General features: G+C 55.9%; 1 protein-coding gene across 2 annotated transcripts in view; it reads right to left on the reverse strand.

Annotated features, from left to right (window-relative positions):
- Positions 1-381: 381 nt before the first annotated feature.
- Positions 382-19,861, reverse strand: part of GRM4 (glutamate metabotropic receptor 4) — a 52,301-nt gene continuing 32,821 nt past the window's right edge. For both annotated transcript variants that reach the window (XM_029999485.2, XM_029999486.2), the window contains 7 exons: positions 19,469-19,623; positions 19,024-19,164; positions 12,989-13,189; positions 11,952-12,088; positions 10,436-11,371; positions 4,517-4,763; positions 382-1,272 (listed from right to left, as the gene is read on the reverse strand). In XM_029999485.2, the coding sequence (XP_029855345.1) occupies positions 1,223-1,272; positions 4,517-4,763; positions 10,436-11,371; positions 11,952-12,088; positions 12,989-13,189; positions 19,024-19,164; positions 19,469-19,623 (1,867 nt within the window). In that variant the 3' untranslated portion in view covers positions 382-1,222. The remainder of the gene's footprint in view (positions 1,273-4,516; positions 4,764-10,435; positions 11,372-11,951; positions 12,089-12,988; positions 13,190-19,023; positions 19,165-19,468; positions 19,624-19,861) is intronic.

Below are 19,861 nucleotides of genomic sequence, written 5' to 3' on the forward strand. Positions count from 1 at the left end.
CTCTGCAGGGGGGGAAGCCCTGGAAAATCCCTTCCTCTCTGCTCCACCCCTCCAGCCTCAGCCCACACTTGGGGGAAAAACAAATGAGGAGGAATTAGCCCTTTCTGCCCCAGCTTCTGCCCCAACCCCTGAGCGCTGGCGCAGCACAGACTACAGCGTGTGCCTCAATGCGCTGTGCCAGGGCGATGCTGAGCTCTCCTCTCCCTGTCCCATCCCCTTTCACGAGGACCCCGTTTGCAGCAGGATGGCCCGGAGAGGAAGGACACCGAGCCCCATGCTGTCCTGGAGCACCTGGCCACCCAAGACCTTCCCCATCAGCCAAAATCAAGTCACCTCCTGGAGCCTGGAACGAACAGTCACCAAGAGACAGCAAACGCTGAGTGCAAAACCATGGTCTTTTATTAGAAATCTCCTCGTATAAAAATGATCATGCTCTACACAGTCATCGAATAGTTCATAAACATCCAGGCACTGAACTTTGTTTTTTTTGTGTGTTTTTGATTTTTGACTGGTCAGTACATAAAGCAGACATATTTCAATCCATATGGTCATCACATACATTAATTAACCACCTATAGAAATCAGCACTTTGAACACAGTCTAGGTTTTATTTTATTTTATTTTGTTGTCTGTTTTTTATTTAAATTTTATGTATTTTTATTTATTTTTCCTTTTTGCAACATATAGAATTTGGTAGGATATGGGAGAAAGAGTGAAGAGGGACGGAGGAAGACAGGAACAAAAGAAAATGGAGGATTAAAAAAAAAGAAAGAGAAAACAGAAGGTTCTGCACAACCACAAACAATCTCACAAATTCCAGAAAAGGGAAAATGTTGGGTCTCTTTTTTTTTTTTTGCCAAGATACAGAAAAAAAACCCCGAAGACTTGCCGAAGTCCGTCACCTCTTCCCCGCACCATGTCCCCCCTGCTCAACTGTTCCTCTTCCTCCGTGGGGAGGCATGCATTGTCACGGTGGTCAGTTGGTCGGTGGTTTATTTTTATTGTTTCTTTTTTTTTTTTTTTTTTTGCTGCTGTTGATCACCATCTTCCCCAGGAGCTCTGCCCAGCGGCCCCACCAGGAGCGTGTGTCCCCCCCGCTGCCACCTCCCCATCCCGTCCGGCTCCCCCTCCAGTGTCCTGCGACGAGCGATGCGACTCAGCTCCCTCCCGCGTCGTGGCATCCGCAGCCTCCCTCTACGCCAGGCAGTTGCGATCGCTGGAGCTAAATCGCGTGGTTGCTATAGCTGACGTAGGTCTGTTTGGTAGCCAGTGCTGGAAAGAGAGACAGACCTCACATGTATCATTAATGAAGTTCACCCTCCCTTTCTGGCTCCCCTCCCGTCACCCTGACCTGACCGTCGTGCCAGGAGATGCTGGCGGGGACGTGACATGGGGTTTGGTCATGGGTCCGGCCAGCACCGGCACTCGGGATCGTTCCCTGCAAGGGCACTGAGCCGTGGCAGAGGGGCTGAGCCCACGGCAGCCCTTGGGGGCTCTCTAAAGACAGTTCATCCCGAAGAGAGACCCCAGGATGTGACATGAGCTACAGGGAATGTGCTCTCAGGCTCCCATTCATTTCCCTCAGCAACCTGTTACAGACAAGGCCGCAGGTGCTCCACATTCCCAAAAGCTCAGCTTGCCCCAGCCCTGCAAGAGCACGATTTGGGGTCCAAGCTGGGCAGCCTGCACCCCTGCACGCCGCTCCATGGCAGCTGGGAGCTGAGCAGCAGGGCACTGCCAGCACCGGCAGCGGGTGGCACAAAGCCAACCAGCCTGGCTGCATCCCTCAGCCAAGGATCCCCGTGCCCGTGCTCGGGTGCTGGAGGAGCAGGGCACGTACGCCAACCTGCTGTCACCTTCCAGCTTCCCCAGCCCTCGGGACGGGGTTGAACACACGAGGAGAGGAGGCAGCAATGGCTACAAAGCCACCACATGTCCCAGACTGACACCGGGGGAGCCGCAGCAAGGACCAGCGCCAGGAAAATGCCAGATAGCAATAAATCCTCCTGCTCCCCGCAGGGCTGCACCGCTGCCTTTGGGCTCGGAGGCTGCAGCACGCCACTTGCTTTTAGCAGCAGCCACAGCTCAGGGAGAAGTGGAAGCCGCAGCTTGCTATACCCTGGCTCGTCTCAGCGCTTTGGCCGGGCACGATGCTCTGCACAGATCCCACCATGAGGTCCCCAGGTACCATGGGGCTCAGCAGACACACGGACACCCTCCAGCCAACGACAAGTCCTCCCAAGCACTGGGACACAGAGCAAAGCCCGAGACACCACAAGCAGCACAAACGTGTCCTCTGCAGAGACCGGCACCACGCAGAGGGGATGCCCAGCAGCTCTCCCTCTGTCTCGGTGCCTCACTGACAAATGAACCTTGCTGCAGATTTCAGACTGGTATTCCCAGATAACAATTAGATAGGCCATAAGAAATTAGAGCTGACAGAGCTATTTGTTAGCTGCAACGTTTTCATAGCCAATCTGCCCATATCAAAGCCCTGTGAATTATTTATTCTGTTGTTTATTTAAGGATACGTGACCCGCCAGTGACAGTGAAAAACGGCCCCTTGGTCCTGCACTGACAACCCCACCGTGCCTCCTGCCCCCAGCATTGATGCTGTGCCCTCCTCCCCACCTTGGGACACCTCGGGAGCGTGCTGCCAGCCCCGTTCACACCGAGCTCCCGTATTCCCCATGCAAGACACATCGGAGCTGGAGATGCAGCAGACGGGAGGCTCAGCTCTCCCTGCTCCCAGCACGTACGATCCTCAGAGGCTCCTGCTGTGAGTCCCGTGGGAGAGAAGGATGCTCAGCACAACAACGAGCATATGGGAATGTTTGGGTTCAGGTCCTGGACGAGGTGCTTGCTGCATCCAGACCTCCAAGCTCCGCTGCAAAGGGGGTACTGGCCCTTTGTGCCAGTAGAGCCCTGGCCAAGAGCCGTGTGTGGCTGGAGGGAGACAAGGTCACACATGCACAGCGTCACAGCCTGTGACACTGATGCCATGGGGAGTCCGGCACCAGGTGGCTCCCCAGCCCAGGGCTGGCATGTTCCCAGTGAGCCCTTACCATGGGGAGCCCGCAGATACCCCCAGCCTTGCATGAAGCATCTCTTGCACAGACAAAATGGGGGCAACAGAGGGACCCCTACCCACTGCCACTTTGGGGTAGGACCGCAGACTACACAGATCTGCGATAGCGGCTGACAAAAGCCACCTCTAGCACAGGCGGCGAGGGGGTTCTGACCATGTAGCTGCCCTTCACAATGCAGGTAGGTAGATGAAAGAGTTGATTATGCAGAGAGACTGCCTACGGAGAGACATCACCTACAGAGCTACCGCCAGTGAGAGCCATTACACAGAGCGATGTGGATATGGAGGTTATACAGAGATGCCAAGGGACATTAAATAGCTGAGGCTGGAAAGAGAGCAAGCGTGGGATTACAAAGACAATCACAGCTTTCCATGGAAATGCTGTTTGGTCTCCATCCCACTGACGCTGGAACCCAGAAACTCTGCTGGTACATGAGGAACATTTGTATTTCTGTGAGGTTTTTCTTCAGATTTAGCCCAAATGGGACTTCCCTTCTCAAAGGACCCCAGCAGCCTTAGCTCCAACCATTGCTTCCTCCTGCAAGGCTCTGGTTTTGGAAACCCAAACGCAGAACATGCATGCACCCACCTTCCCAGGGTTTCCTGAGCCCCCAGCCTCTCTTCCCAGGGGAGACCGGTGGCTCTGTCCCTGTGTCAGCCTTAGCTCCAGCCTGGCCCTCGGAAACAGCCCGCAGGCAGACACTGAACACCTTTTCCCATCAGCCACACCAGAGCCTTCCCGGGAGCAGCTCCGGGCACCCAGGGTGGGCTGACGTTAGGGTCCTTCTCGAGGCATTCAAGCAGATTTCCATGTGCCCCAGCCAGCATCTCACCCAGCAGTGGCATGACTGTCTCCAGCATTATTTCCCCTGCTACCCACCCAGAAGCATTTCCCATGGGATAACGCAAACTGGCCTATGGAGGGATGGGAGTGCCAGGAGCAATCTTCATCAGAGGGAGGCAGGACATGTCCTGTCTCAGCAACATAGCTGCAGTAATGGAAAATGGCATTTCTTGGGTGGGAATAAATTAACGAAGGGGGAATCTCCCCTGCCCACAGACAGGAGATGATGCTGTCCCCTCGCCGAGAGCCAGGAATCCCTACAAGTGCCCCGGCTGGAGTGCAGATAACTGAGGCACCCTCCCTCCTCGGAGTGACTTTGGGCATGGTGGGGAGCAGAGTGGCCCCCAGCCTGTGGGATGCATCCCTTCCCACGCTGCCCTCGCTCTTGGGGGATGGCAGGCCAAGCCATGGGGCAGGAGGGAGCTGAGATGTCCCTTTGCCAAGGAGCAGAGCTGCCAGCATTGCTTGCACCCATGGAGGACAGCATGGCTATGGCCCACCAGCAAGCCAGGGCTCTGGGCTTCCCAGCACCATGTCAGTCCCCGGCAGGACCAGCTCCCCAGCCCCACAGGGAGCCGCTTTACCTTGTGTTTCCAGATTTTCGCAGAGCTCCGATTTAGCCTCTCCGTTGGGGCGGAAACCTCCCTTCTGAGAGAACTTGTTGGACATGGTGGCTGCCGTCACCACCGCCTTGAGGCTCCGCTTGCGCTTGGGGACGTTCTGCTCCGGGTGGAAGAGGATGATGTACACCTTGGGCATGTAGAGCATGCCCAGGGACACCGAGGCACTCAGACTCACCGAGATGGTGAGCGTCGTGGTCTGGATGTACATCTGCAAGACACAAGGGCACGAGCTGAGACCCACCACGGCTCTGTAGGGGCCAGAAAGGGTCAGCTGGGAAAGGAAGAGCGGAAACAGGGGAACATGCAAACACTGGGGTTAAATAAATGAAGGGATGGGGAACCAGGGTTGGAAATGTTGACAGTATTGGATCTTAAACATCAGACTCAACTTGTTGCATGGGCCAGGGTGCACCCAGAGAGGTCTCTGGCTCACTTTTGCTGGTGTTTCCCCACCTGCAAACCTGGGGAGGCTGTGCCGGCACCCTGACCCACATTTCAGGGCACTGACCCGCATTTCGGGGCCCTGGCACAGCCTCCCAGCACTCATGCATGCTCCAGCAGCAACCTGCCAGCACCCCAACTCAAAAACATCACCAGAGACGGAGCCCTGTGCCCTCTTCACCCTCCCTCTCTCCTCCCCAACACTCGCAGCACGCTCCACCAGCCGCAGGGCGAGAGCTCCGATGCTGCGGTGATGGGCACAGCAAGGACACCCACTCCCAGGGACCGGCCCGGGGCACCCCCAGCTGCCTTCAACAGGTAATTCCCATTCCCCAGCCGACTCCCTGGGCCGTTGTCATGTAAGTCACATATTACACACCAACGTTGCCTTTCTGCAGTCAAAACTAATTTCACGCTCACTGTCCAGGACTAACAGTGACAGATGTTTTGCAAAATGAAAGCCCATTAATCTGACTGTAGAATAATCCATTTTTCTATGGAAAGCATTTGGCAGGCTCCTCACAAGCCGGGGGCATCTGAAGCAGGCGGCAATGGGAGGCAAAAGAGACCCCCTCCCTCCGCCCATCCCCACCTCTCACCCCCGAGCAACACAGGAGGCCGGGCGGGCAAACCCCTCTGTGAGCATCCCTGCTCCGTCAGCATCCCTGCTCCCGACACAGGGCTCCGTCCTCTCCAGCGTCCTCTCCTCTATCCCAGCATAGCTCACGTACTGGGTCTCTCTGGGCTGAACAGGGAGAGGGCTCTGGGTCTTCGGGTGCCTTTGTGCGCACCTTTTTTTCTTTTCCAGATGTGCTCAGATGCCGGGGCTGTTTTGCAGGTTGCTAACAAGGTTTTAGGAAGAGGCTTAAGGCAGTTTCTGAACTTTATCCCATGGCTCAGTCACAGAGTGGTGTCCGGGGTTTCTTCTGTAGTTTTTTCACACGTGGGATTTGGTGCCGTGCAAGGTGGCAGGACCTGGAGGAACCAGGGGGAGCCCAGGAGCTGCAGCATCAGCGAGGGCGGGGGGTCCCCACCTCCCCAGCTGCACACACTTAACCTGCGGGTTCATTTTCTAGAGTCAATAGAGCAAAAAGGTGACTGAGGACAGAAGCAGAGCACCGAGGCTCTACAGGGCTCCCTGGGGAGAAGATGCACAGAGGCAGCTCCATCCCACGAGTGAGCGCTGGCAGGAGGCAACAGCTCCCGGCCGGGCCTGTCATCCCACCGCAGGACCTGCATGTCCCAGCTGTGACCGTGCAAAGAAAACAAACACATGGGCCCAAAGTGTTCCAACTCAACTCAAAAGAAAAAAAGCAACAAAGCTTGTTCTGAGTCAACAGAAAAGTTTTGTTTGTCCCCAGAATAAAACCTCTTGCTGTCACATGCGCTGGTTTGTTTGTTCCACCTTCTCTCTATATGCACGCAGAGTCAATCTAGGCAGTTTTTGGAAATAAAAATGTCATTTCATCAAGGAAAGTCAAAACATATCTCTGTGCCAGAATATCTGCTCTTTTTTTTTTTTCCTTTTTTTTTTTTTTTTTTTTTTTTTTCTGCTGAAACTCTCCAGACTTTGCCGCAGGTGTTCTGGACTTGCCAGGAATGAGGGCAGCACTGGGACGCCAACTCCAGGCACCCCAACCCTTGTCCCAGGGACTGGCACAACTGTGCTTGGCACCAGCGTGACACTCCGTGGGGCACGGCTGAGGCTCAGCAGCCCTTCACCTCCCCGGCTCCCCCGCCTGCCCGCCCTCCTGCTCCTCAGCAGATGCCTTTCGGAGGAGCCTCGCTTTTTGCAATACAGCAATTTCCATATTTCCTGCCTCTGCAGCGACTCCCACCCGTGCCTCGGGACTCGGAGGCGTTTCAGCAAAGAGGGAAAGAGCAGCTGAGCTTAAGCTCAGACAAGACGTCTCCGCACACGCTTCTTCCTACACGCCTGGGTCAGGGCTCCATCCCCCCGTGCTGCCGGGGACTCCGCTCCACGAAGACCCCGGGTGGCACCAGCTCCAGGCTCCCCCCATCTCTTAGCCCTCCTCAAACCCCTGCAGCACTTTTGGGGTCTCACAGGGCCACTGTGGCTACCTGCACCCTAATGATGCATTTCCCAGAAACAGCCCCATTTTTTGCAGCCTGCACTAAAGGCAAAGCCTCAACAGCTTTGCACCATGCCGCAGCAAGCCCCTTTTCAGCTCGGAAATATTTTTAGCCTGAAGTCTAAACACCGCCATAAAGCACAGCACAGTTAACCTTTTGCCACATCAAAAAATGACCATTTCTCACGATTTTGGTTCCTACTCTCTTAATTGGTTTCCGACCCAGGACCCCACTTTGCCCCTCTGTTAACAACACTTGATCTTTCTCCAGAGCCCTTTGAGGTGTGCACTGCAGTTATCAAAGAAGTTACAGCTCCTGGCTCGGCAACATTCGCTGCTTCATGGATAGGATCAAAGAACACAGCCTGTCTCTGACTCAGGACGATGACGCTGCATCGAGGGACCACAGCAACCCTAAATGACCCAGCGCAAGTCCCCAAGCCCAGCGCCGTGCTCAGCCTTTGCCCCAGGGCTGGATCAGCTCGTCCTGCCCCAGGGGAGCAGCCCAGGTTCAAGGCACAGCCCTGCAGAGCTTATGTTTGTCCCAAAGCAAATCTCTCCCATTAATTGGCAACCCTCTGACTCTAAATCCAGGCCTGAGCCAGCTGCAAGAGATTTTGTACCACCACGGGTGCTGGGGAAGGGAAAACCCGCTCAAGCCTCATCCGGCACTGCTAAACAAACCACTGGACAGTCCTTCTCCTTCCTTCCTCTCTCCCTCTTTTCCCTCCTGAAAGCAAATGTGATAAACAGAGAACCAGACAATGACACCGCTGTTCAGCTGCCGCCTTATCAGTGCAGGAAATTGTCTCTTTCTTTAGATCCTCTGTTATTGCTATTTCTGTAATCCGCTGGGATCGGCAGGGATAAGAGGTTCTTTTGAGAAAAGGCTTCGGGGACTTGTTATGATAATATGCCACCTCCATGCAAAGTTGTAGGCACGAGGTAAAGCAAAATAAAATAAAAATGGAGATTTTTATCCAACTCCTCCAGACCATGAGGCAGCCTTGGCCACAGGCTCAGATGGGGTCGGGGCAGAGGTGCCAGCCAGCGTTTGGAGGTGTGGGTCTGCCCCATGGCATCCTCAGGACTCGAGCAAAACTCCAGCTGTGCTCTATGGGGAGAACAACGGCCCAGCCAATGCTCCTGGCTTTTCTTTTCCCAGGTGTGCTGACCCTCCGCAGAGCCCAACGGGGCCTTAATCCCAGCAGCAACGGGGCAAAAGTGAGGGGATCCCTCCCCGCGGTGGCCTGGGGATGCCCAGCTGAGCATCCCAGGCAGCACCAGCACCACCGTGGGGTGATGGCAATGCCAATACCACCCAGTTTTCATCCCAAGGACGTGATCAGAGCCAGATCTTCTGTGCAGGCTGTGTAACAACACCTTTTTGATCTTTTTCTCCCCAAGACTGCAAACCGGCAGCTAAAAGCATCGAAGCAGTACCGAGCACCCAATTCCTCTGGCTGCCCCTTTAAGCGCATCTGTCGCCCTTCAGCCACAGCCTGGAGACGCTCAGAGCTCACATCCCGCAGCGGCACGGCCGAGCGCCAAGCTGAAACACCACAAACCCCTCCTGGGATTGCTCAGCGGACGCCGTGGCAGCGGCAGACTTTGAGAAAGAGAGCTGCGTCCAAGGGGAGTTGGGAACATCACTTTTTCCGCCTCTAATCAGCTTGTTAGCAGCCTAATAACAGAGAAGCCCTGCACATTACAAGCCCCCGAAGTGAGGCACAGCCTATTGTCGAATTGCTGCTTGACAGCCAGCTTTCGGCAGCCCTAAATTATCCCATGACAAGCTGCAGTGAAGAGGTGAGCAACCTTGCGCATAATCTACAATCATTATCATTTCCATCTTTATTACCCACAGTATGCCGAGCACATTAAGGAGGCTTTAAGGGAGCTTTTGTTTTGCAATAATTTCTTAAAAAACCTGCTTTCTTGTTAGTATCTCCCCTGCCATCTCATCAAAATGGAAATGCTGGAAAAGGCTCCATTTATTTCCTTTAATTCTCCTTCACACTTCCAGCCAGCACGGGCTAGCTTGGTAGAGACTTTTTGGTTGAGCCAAGGTGAAAGGTGCCTGTGCAGACTCGGCCTCCTTGGGCTCCGGGGTTTGATGCTCTGTGCAGAGACAGCTCTCCAGGACACGTCTGAAACTGGTGTCCACAGCAAAAGATGTCTCAGCAAACCACCCCTGGCCCTCTTGCAATAGGCGTTTCCAAAAGCCGTGGCGTCAGCAGCTCAGCATTGTGGTGGGGACACTCGGGGGAAATTATCCCAGTCATGAAGGGTCCAGAGAAGGAATCTGGGTGGTGGGTCACCCCGGGGATTTCCAGGGAATAGCAACACTGAGATTTATTTGTCACAGGCAGCGCCAGGCTGGCAGGCGTGAACTGTTTGCATTTAACATAAATGCGATTCTTGTTTTGGCTGGCAGGCAAAGGGGATTTGGGTCTCATTCATGAGATTTTTTTCTTCTTTGTTCTCGCTCCCTCTCACTGGAGCACAGAGCTTCATCCGGGCTGGCCTCAGTCCTGTGGGTACCTGCACCGGGACCAACCTCCAGGAGCCGACGACGGGGAGGCGGACAGACAGACAGGTTGTTTCACAGCACAAATCCATCTCTGGGTTTATCTGGCCTGGCCTCATCTACACTGTGTGCAAAGTCACATTCAGAGTCGCAGGGGATGCTCGCTCCACAAACTCCTCAGTGAGACGGAGCCGTTCTGCTCCCCCTGCAGCTCTGTGCCACCCTGCCCGCCACAGCCCAGCCGAGCAATTTGTCCTCGGTGCCGTGTTGCCAAACACACAGGTGTTAATTAAAATCACAGTGAAACGGTAATCGAGTGAGAAGCTGCAAGCTGCCACGCGCCCTGGCAAGGGAGGGGATGCGCTGAGGGCTTGCTCTGCTCCCTCTCTTTTGCCCTTGCCCTCTGCTGCTTCCAGCTCTTGGGGATTTCAAAGGGCAGCTCCGTCTCTTCAGCCTCCATCACTGACTCAGCACCAGGAAAAGGTGCTGTGTGGGCAGCGGGGACCTGGATCTGCCCTGGGGACTCATCCTCCTGCAGCCCACACAGCCTGTGCTGCCCACTGCTACCCAGTCCAGAGAGGGGCAGCAGGGCCAACAGGGCACAGAAAACCAGAGGGAAAGGGAGAAAATGAAACAGGAAAGTCTCTGCTGCCCAGTAGCACAAGAGGTTTGCAAACCAACTCTTCCCACCACGATTCGCAAGCTGGCAGAACTGCAGAGAAGCACCCCTCCTTGCTTAGGACATCTCAGCTTCTCTCAGCCCCCTTCCTTGCAGCCCACAGGACCATCAGCCAGACCTCTCCCCTCCTCCCTTACCTTTTCCGCCGACTGTGACGTCCCAAAAAATATAGGGATGAAGGCTAACCACACAATGCAAGTAGTGTACATGGTGAACCCGATGGGTTTGGCTTCGTTAAAGGTCTCCGGGACCCCGCGGGTCTTAATAGCATACACAGTGCAGGTGACCATGAGAAGCATGCTGTACCCAAGCAAACAGATGAGGGAGAGGTCCGAAATGTCACATTTGAGGATGCCCCGGGCAAAGTGGGGGTTTGTAGTCCGCTGGTCCTCGTAGTCAATGACAGAGTGGGACGGGTCCACGATGAACCAGATGCAGACGCCCACGAGCTGCAGCGAGATGAGGCTGAAGGTGATGACCAGCTGGGAAGCGGGGCTGATGAACCGGGGGGCACTCACCGACTTCTTGCCCTGCTCGAAGATGCGGTAGATGCGGTTGGTCTTGGTGAGCAGGGCGGCGTAGCTGATGCTCATGCCGAGCCCGAGGAAGATGCGTCGCAAGGAACACGTGCTCAAGTCGGGCTCGGCGATCATGAGGAAGGTGGTGGCGTAGCAGAGGAAGATGCCCGTCAGCAGGACATAGCTCAGCTCCCGCCCCGACGCCTTGACGATGGGCGTATCGTTGTAGCGCACGAAGGTGACCACCACAAAGAGGGTGGCGATGATGCCCACGATGGCGATGAAGACGGGCACCACGGCCCAGGGCGAGCTCCACTCCAGCTTGATGATGGGGATGGGGGTGCAGCTGGTGTGGTTCTCGTTGGGCCGCTCATTGAAGTGGCACCGCTTGCAGTGGAACTCGTCCAGCTGGTACTGGTAGCCATCGCAGCGCTCGCAGTGCCAGCAGCAGGGGATGCCCTTCACCAACTTCTTCCTCTCGCCCGGCTTGCAGGGCAGGCTGCAGATGGAGCTGGGGAGCTGGCTCCCACCCCCTGGCCACAGCATGCTCTCCACCTGTGGGGCGAGATGGCACCAGCCCCACTGACGCTCGAGTTGGGCGTCTGTCAAGCATCCCTGGGGCACGGGGTGATGCCCTGCTGCTGCTCACAGCAGTGTTGCCCAGATCTGGTCCCTCGCCCCATCAGTACATCCCATGAAGGACCCCAGCCCAACCCAGCATGGGGACAGGGAGGCGGTGAAGCTCTCCATCGGCTTTTCGGGAAGATTCAACACCAGAAACCCAAAACAAAGTCCCTCCTTCCCTGGGAAAACCCCCTCTGCTCTGTTCTGGCTTCTCCTTCCCTTACCAGAGCTACAAAGTCAGATGCCCAGAGCCTGTGGGATACAGTCACACACATGGACGATGGGTCACCATGGCTGAACCATGTACAAGTGTGTACTTGGGGGACACCCTCCCCTCTGACCGCCCCCAAGTTTAGCTGCCTAACTTTGCACCCATGGGCTCCCTGGCTCCCACCCCTGTTTGCTACACCCTACGTGGTGTCGATGGGTGCAGGAGAAATCTGCAGGACCTTCCCCGTGGCACGGACTGTGCACAGCCACACCGCAGGCACCAGCCAGCCCCCAGCCTTACTTTTAGGTGGAGGTGGTCAGTCCATTGCCCGATGACTTTGTACTCAGGAGTGGAGTTCCTGATCTGGTATTGGTAGATGTCATAACGCCCCGGCGCATCTCCGTTCTCATTGAACGTCACGGGAGTCCCAGCAATGCCTGCAAGAGAGGGAGGGCTCAGCACCCACAGCACCCAGCAGCACAGGGTGCCCTGGGTGATGGTGTCGGAGGGGGCTCTGGTTTGATCCTTCCCTCTTGGCGTGGGGTTTCTCACTGCTGGAAGTGCCACAAGCTGTCAGGATGATGCCAGCATGGGCACAGGATGGAGGAAACAAATGGGGAAAAGAAAATCAACCCCAAACCCAAGCTGGTGCAGGGACCTTGTGGTATTGACCCACTGATTCCCCCCAGGAGCCAGAGCTCACTGAGTGATGCCAGGCACCAAGCACTGTTACACCAGCTGGTTTACTGCTTCTTTTAAGAAAGGGGGAAAAAGCAGCTTTAACGTTAAATCAGGTGAACTGTGCAGATAAATACTAATGAAAGGAAGGAAGAGAAAAATCAAGCAAGAGGGAAAAATAAATAAAAGAGACACTGTAGAGGAGATCACAGAGTGGAGATAAATAGAAGTAATAAGGAGGACAAGACAGAAAATGTTTATTAAGGAGATAGAGCAGAGGAAAAGATGCATTTCCAGAGGAGCTCTGAAGACAGACAAGGACATGGCAGTGTGATTCAGTGGGACCTCTGCCAGCCGTGATGCGAGGAGGCGGCGGCGGGGAGCGGGCGAGAGGAGAGGCCAGGCAGGCAGGATGGCACGGTGAGGGCAGGATTGCTGCCGGGTTACTCTCCAAAGGCTCCCAGAAAATGTGGAAGCTCAGACCTCCTCATCTGCTGCAAAAGCACCCCATCTTTGCCGCCAGCATTTGCAGTGCGGTGGGTGCCAAATGGTAATGTGAATAAATTGTGGGTGCTGCTGTGTGACCCATAATGGGGGACAAACCGAGACACCCAGCCCCACGGGGCCGTTCCTCCCCACTGCCCCGGGGACGGACAGACCTGAGAAGTTGACGTTGCGGATGTACTTGAGCAGCTCCACGCCGTCCACCGGGTCCATCCTGGGGCACAGCCCTACCTTGCCAGGGCACAGGTTCTTGTGCATGTTGTGCAGAGCGTGGCCCATGGCGTAGACGGCATCGATGACAAACTGAACCTTGCCCTCCTGCTCGTACGAGGAGTCCTGGCCGATCCGCTCTCTGTCTGCAGATACACGTAAAGCAGGGCTGCCGTCTCTCTGCCATCCCAGCCATTCCCCACAGGGACATTTCTGCTGCAGCCAAACCCTTGCAAACAAGCTCACTCTGGACTGAAGCAGCTGGAAACTCCAACCCCATTCCCAAAACCACAAACCCATCAGCCAGCCGGGGCACCTCTTTCCCAGCAGAAAGCTTATGCTACCTAGGCATGCCCCAGGAAGGAGCAGCAGGGCAGAAATGCATCTCAAACAAAAAAACCAAAACAAACAAAACCCTCCCAAATGAAAACCCACATTGCAGCTGCATGTCGCAGTGCCAGCCCAAGGCATCGGCTGTGTCTGCACTGCCAGGGCTTAGGGCTCGAGCCTCTCTGCCAGCTAAAAATCCTCCCATCACCTGTGTGTCCCTTGTCTGGAGGGGTCAGGAGGGACAGCCGGGGGCGACGCTGTGGGTCCCAGCCCCTCTGAGCAGCACACCGGGAAGGTTTGGGGTACATGAGCTGGCCTCTGCAGCCAAGAAACGCATTCACTGGGGAAATACCCAACCAACCTCCCTGTAATGTAGTTCTGAAAACGTGGGTGCTGGCACCCAGCTGCGCTGCCAAGAGCCCTTGGGATGTCACGTCCCAGAGCCATGGGACATCCCCGTACTCCCAGGTCCCCCAGTGGGATGCAGGTTGGGTTGTGCTTGACGTCCCATCCCCACCCCTGCGGGCTGACCTCCTTCATCTTGCCAGGAGATCCCACCGGCTCAGTCTCTATCATTTCATTTCCAAAGCCTCCTGTCACCCAGCTCCCCTCGTCACCCCCTGCCACCCTCCCACCCCGCTGACCCCGCAGCCCTTTGCAGCCTCCCTGGCCATCCCGGCTTGCAGGATCCTGCAAAGATCTGGTAATTACCGGTGACAGCTGCCTGCCTCTTCTGTCATAACTGCCCTTAATGGGACTAGAAACATGTTAATCATTTAGCAAAAGACGCCGATTAATGTAGCATGCTGTTAATTACAGCTAAGAAAGCATCTCCCATGGGGTGACGCCACGTCAGAGAGCCACGGCCTCTGCACCTCCATCATTACCTCTGCGGAATGGCCGGGCACCCTGCCAGGCCACAGCTCCTTCAGCAACAGCGAAAGGGAAGGAAGGTTCCTCAGGGAGCTGAAGGCACAGCCTCCATCCTCCAGAGAGGCAGAGGCATCCTAGAAAGCCATCCGAGGGTGTCCAAAATTAATTCGGGCTCTACCGTGCACGGATGCTCCCTGATCCAAGGTGGGGATTTACGGTGACTGCAGGGGACCGGGGCACAGAGCCTTTGCAGATGGGGACAGAAAAGGCACAGGCAAGCAGCGGTGGCTGATCCCCTTCTTCCCCGCTGCAGGAAGGTGGGACAAAGCCAGCGCTGGATGCGGAGCAAATGTCCGCCGAGCAGGGACGGCCCCGAGAGCCACGCACCCGGAGGTCCCTGCACCGGGACAGAGAGCGAAACGTGCCGCTGACAAGACGCTAAACCAAATTGATAGTGAACTGGCCAACAAGAAAAGATGATATCAAGGAGGTGAATTTATAGCCCATCCTTCAAAGTTATAAAAATGCTTTTGGACTGTGTGGAGATTACTCATGCGAAACCCGTCATGTTATCCTTTCTTCCACATTATTGACAAGAGCTATTAATCTTCTCCCTCAACTTCGGGCCTTTCCCCACACTCATCTCTCAAGGCGCAGACAAGCCACTCTATCTTGTCAAGATAATTACCTATTAAAAAAGGGTGTGATAGACTGTCCGGGGGACCTGAGCCTGTGGGGATGTCCCAGCCCCACTGCCAGCCCTGGCACCGTCCTGCTGCTCCGCAGAGGCTGTTGAGCCCAGGGGATACGCAGGACCCAGGACTCATCCCTTCCCAGCAACTCAGCATCCTAGCAGGTACCTCAAATCCCACACAGGTCCCAGCAAGTAAAATACAACCCACTGTCATAACACAGGCTGTAGAGGCTAGATTTTCCTCCCGAAAGTCCCTCTGGCTTGCAGCGACCAGCGTCAGTCCGGCGCAGTGGGAGAAGCCGGCTCCGGTGCCAAAGCTGAGCCGTTGCAGATAAGCAGACGTCCCCAGGGCTGTCGGTCGGGCACCTTGCCCCAGGCCCCAGCTGCTTTTTGCAGATGGGAATTAGGCTGGTGCACAGAGGGGGCAACGCGGAGCAGAAAGCTGAGGCTCATTCCTGACATGGAGACAATAAATCTCCACCAAACTCGCAGCAGATTAGGGCCGCAAAAGGGATGTGACCCTGCTGATTATAATAGCAGGGTCGTGCATCGTTCTACAGGGCTGATAATTAATTTTCAAGTGCGTGATGAGCCTCCGCGGGCACCCCTCGGAGGACGGACGCAGCTATCTTCTCAAGCGGTGGATGAGACAGGATTAGCATCAATTCCCATCACATTGCCAGCGCCGGCTTTCAGTGGGAGTTAATCAAAATCACTCACAGTGCTGCTCCGGAGAGCCGGGGGATGGTGTCGCCTCTGAATCTCTGAATCTCATGGGTGCTGGCAGCAGCACCCAGCACCCATCGTCGCGTTTTCGGGCTGGATGAGCCCATCCGGAGAGCAGGGACTGTTCCCCCGTGAGGGATGCTCGCTGCAAACATCTCTCTGCAACGAGGGCTTGAGCTGCCCTCGCAGCGAGGCTGGCAGGGCCCGTTTGGACAGCCAGCGGAACTGAAGGAAAGCCGAGCAGAGGCATTGCTGGGATGCCCCTGCCCGCTCAGACCCGGCCTCAGTCAACAGGAGCCTTTTATCATCTTAACTACCAGGCGAGCAGTGCAAATCCTCCCCCGTTGGCCTGGCTGGGGCATGCTGTGCTGGAAAACAGCCAGTGCCAGAAAAAAACAACCCCATATTAAGAAGAGACCGGAGAAAAGCAAAACAGAAAGGGAAAAGAATATGAAGAATCACAAATAAAGAAGGAAAATCAAATAAAACCTCCTCTCCCCCCCACCCACGTTGCTGCTCTGCATCTATCTGCAGCCTGGTCGGGTGGAGGTGAGAACGCAGAGAAATCCCCAGCCCTGCTTCAAAGCACAGTTACCATCCAGCCCTGCTAAATGAAGGCCATTAATTAGCTCTCCTGGAAAAAGAGTAGCCCGTAGGGCCTGGGAGCATCCTGCAGTCCCCGTGCAGGTGGCAGAGGGGAGATGGACCCCCAAGCCATGCCCCGTCCTCCTGCCCTTGCCACCCCATCGGGCCGGCAAACCCGGCGCTGCCGTCGGCTCCTCTGTCTCCACTCACAGCACCCCAGGACCTCCCCGTCTGCATCCACACGTGTGTGAATTATTAACGAAGCGGCGGCTGGCAGGATCTTTTCCAGCCCGGCCGGCCGGGTGCGAGCAGGGCTGGCTTCCCTGCGGCAGCCTGCCCAACCCAGGAGGGTCGGGGACACAGCCCGGCGGAGAGAGCTTGGAGGTGAGGAAGGATGCTAAGGAGATCCGACTGCAAAAGCATCTGGGAGACAGGTCCTGACCTGATCCTGCTCCCAGCAGGACAGCCTGGGGATGGAGTGCACAGGTCCTGATGGATGCTAGGGCTGGTCTCGGGGATAACATGAGCTGCTGCCAGCAGGAATTGGCCCAAAACCTGGTGCCCACCCCAGCCCTTGCCCCTCACCTTCCTCCCAGTTCTCCCATACCTGAAGGAGAGCCATGAGCTGTCCTATTCAGCAGTGGGACCCCTCAGTTTGGGTTTTGGGATGCAAAAGCAAGCAAAGCCAGCATTTCTCTGTGCATGTTGGGCTCTACCCAAACTTGAAGCTCATGGAGAAAGTCAGTACGATTCCCTCTAGAAAACAGCCCCAAACAGGACATTTGTATAAGCCGTGCAAAGCAGGAGCACATGGATCTGCACAGGCAGGTTATTTGCTCCATCATGCGTTATTTCCCCTCTCCATTTATCTGCCAAGCAAACGTTCAAGACATAATTTATTTGCTGACAAATTCAGCTAATTTAAAGACAGTTCCTAGGACATTTGCCATGTTGTGGTTTCAGCTGCCTCCACTAATACCTTGGCCCTGAAATATCGCTTGTTTAAATGCTACATTACTACAAAGATGAAGAGATCAGTGGTTTGCAGGACCTGCTCATGCATTTCCTGGTGCCAGGGATTTCTTGATGCAATCCCAAAAGAAAAAGAGCTCTCAGCTACCCCAAGTCCATGGTCACGGGCAAGTTTTCTTGCATGCCCTTGCTGCTTACCAAACTCGTGCCTATGCATTAGCTGCAAGACTACTTGGGGAAGCTGCAGCACTGGAAAGTCCTTGTGGGGACAGAGAGGTGTCCCCAGATCATCAGCTGAATATTGGGAAATGCCTGCAAGGGAGAGAATGTGGAAGCACCATCCCTCTCATCCTCAGCAGTGAAAGCGGGGAAAAAAAAACCTTAATGATCAAACTTTCCAGGCACAGCCAGGTCCATCCGCCCGTTGGCACGCCACGGCTTCCACAGACGTCCCTCCCAAGGGGACAGGGCGGATGCGTAAATGTCCCCAAGTCCTGCCACGTCGCAGCCTGTGAGCCGCCGCGTCGTTATCTGTCTTCAGCCGGTGCCAGGCAGGCAGTAAATCTCTCCCATCTCTCAGTAAACATGTCACCTCCTTGAGCCTCCAACCATCACCTCGGCAGCAGCACTGTCAGCAAGACAGATCCCCCGGTTGCTTGTTTACTGCATTAATCCCTACAAGCCTTTTTTAGCTGGAAATGGCTAAAAATGCACGGTGGGGGCTGAGGAAGGCATCGGGGGCCTGGAATCGGGCTCTGCCGGGATGAGGATCCCCGCCTGGGGTGGCAAAGGGGCACATCAGCAAAGCAGTTTGCGAGGAGACAGGGGCAAACGCCACTCCAGCACATGCCCAGGGGGGATCGTCTCCTCTCTGGGCATCTGTGCACCCTCCCGTGGGGTGCCCGGCAGCACCCTCCCTGCGGGCACGGGCACCCTGCGGCCGCAGCCTCAGCGCTGGCTAGGCAAGAGCCAGATCCTGACCCTGCGCTATCGATTGGCTTCATTTCTCTGCAACCACCCCATCTTTTAGCCTGTTCAGGTGAGACAGGAGCTGCTTGCAATGAGCAAGGATGCACCAGTGGCTTTATGCCTTACATGGGACAACGGTGCTTCTGCCAAGCACACGATGAGAAAGGCAGTTGTCCAAATGCTGCAAAATAATGCCCCGAATCTCCCAAATCCCCCAAATCTGGGTGGTTTTGTACCCACAGAAGACGGCACCAAGGGAAGGGAGATGTGCAAGAAGTGTGCACGAGAGGGAGCAGCCCTGGGAGCTTTGCACGGGGAGGGTGCCTTCGCACACACGCAAAGCAAGCAGGCTCCACACTTTCCTGGATCACACACAACACGCAGGGAGACACAAAAGCATTTTTGTGCAACACTCCCGTCCACTTTAAAGTGAGCTGCCACCGTCACGAGCCCACTGGACACCCGAATGCCTGCGCAGGCAAGAAGCTCTGCATCGCCCACGTTCCCCACGCTGCAGAAGCACCGGCGTTTCTCCAGCCTTCCCCAAATTCCCACCTAGCTTTGATGCTTAGTCCAAAAAAACCACACTCACAACCGAGACCGCACGCACGGAGCATTAATTGCCATGTAGCTGCCTTGAGCTGGGCTGGCAGCTCTGGAGCAATAAGGACATGCCTGTGCTGAAAGGCCATAAGGGGAAAGCAAGCGAAACTTTCCTAATGCCTGCCCTGGGCTCTCTGCCATCGCCTTCACGTCCCTGTGCACCCCGTGCAATACAGCACCACGTGCCCACGAGCCTCCGCTCACCCACAGCATCCCCACAGCTCTTACTGGTGCACTTCTTGATGCTGCTGCCCTTCTTCAGCGCGTGCCGGCTCAGCTTGCAGTGGAAATTTTCCTCCCAAAACTCAGCAAACCAGATGTTTCGGCGGTTGTTGTCCAGCGTCCTGCTGGAGAAGTAGCGGTCGAAACCTGCCCGGGGAAGAGGGGACGGAGGGGATAAATCTCTGGGCTGGCAGAGAGATGCTTAACGTGGCCCAGAACTCCCGAGGCAGAGGGGAAGGAGGGTCTTGCGAGCAATGGGGTCTAGGGAGACATAAGATTGCAGTGGGTTTGTATCCAAGCTGCCGCTCAGGCAAAGCCGCAGGCTGGAAAACCCACTCAGGGAAGACCCACTGCAAAACACGGAGTCTTTCACGGCGGTTAAGGGGATGCTGTCAGGGGGACGGCTGACCCAGGGAGGAGCTGAGGGAACCCACCGAGCGCAGCCCCTTACCTTTGACAGAGACCCGCTTGGGCAGGATGGTGACAGAGCCCTCGGCCACCTCCTCCAGGTGCAGGACCGGGGAGATTTTGGAGCCCCAGCTGTCCGAGCCCATCCAGATGAAGTGTCCCGTCTGGTTCGCCCTCTTGGCCGCCTCCAGCACCCTTCTGCGGAGAGAAGCAACAGGCGCTGGTGCTCGCTGGCACCACGGGACCAGGGCACCGGCTTCATGTCCAGCCCTAGGGAAGCAGGGACACTGGCATGGAGCAGGGCTCAGCGCCGTTTGCGTCCCCTGCTCCGGGCACTCGGTCGGCACCAGGCACCACGCACAACCCGGTGCGTATGGATACATGAGAGCAAACCATGCTGCTGAGCTCCCGCACCCTCCGTCCTCCCCAGCCTGGG

Source organism: Aquila chrysaetos, chromosome 24 (genome assembly GCF_900496995.4).
Source record: "Aquila chrysaetos chrysaetos chromosome 24, bAquChr1.4, whole genome shotgun sequence".
Lineage (NCBI taxonomy): Eukaryota > Metazoa > Chordata > Aves > Accipitriformes > Accipitridae > Aquila > Aquila chrysaetos.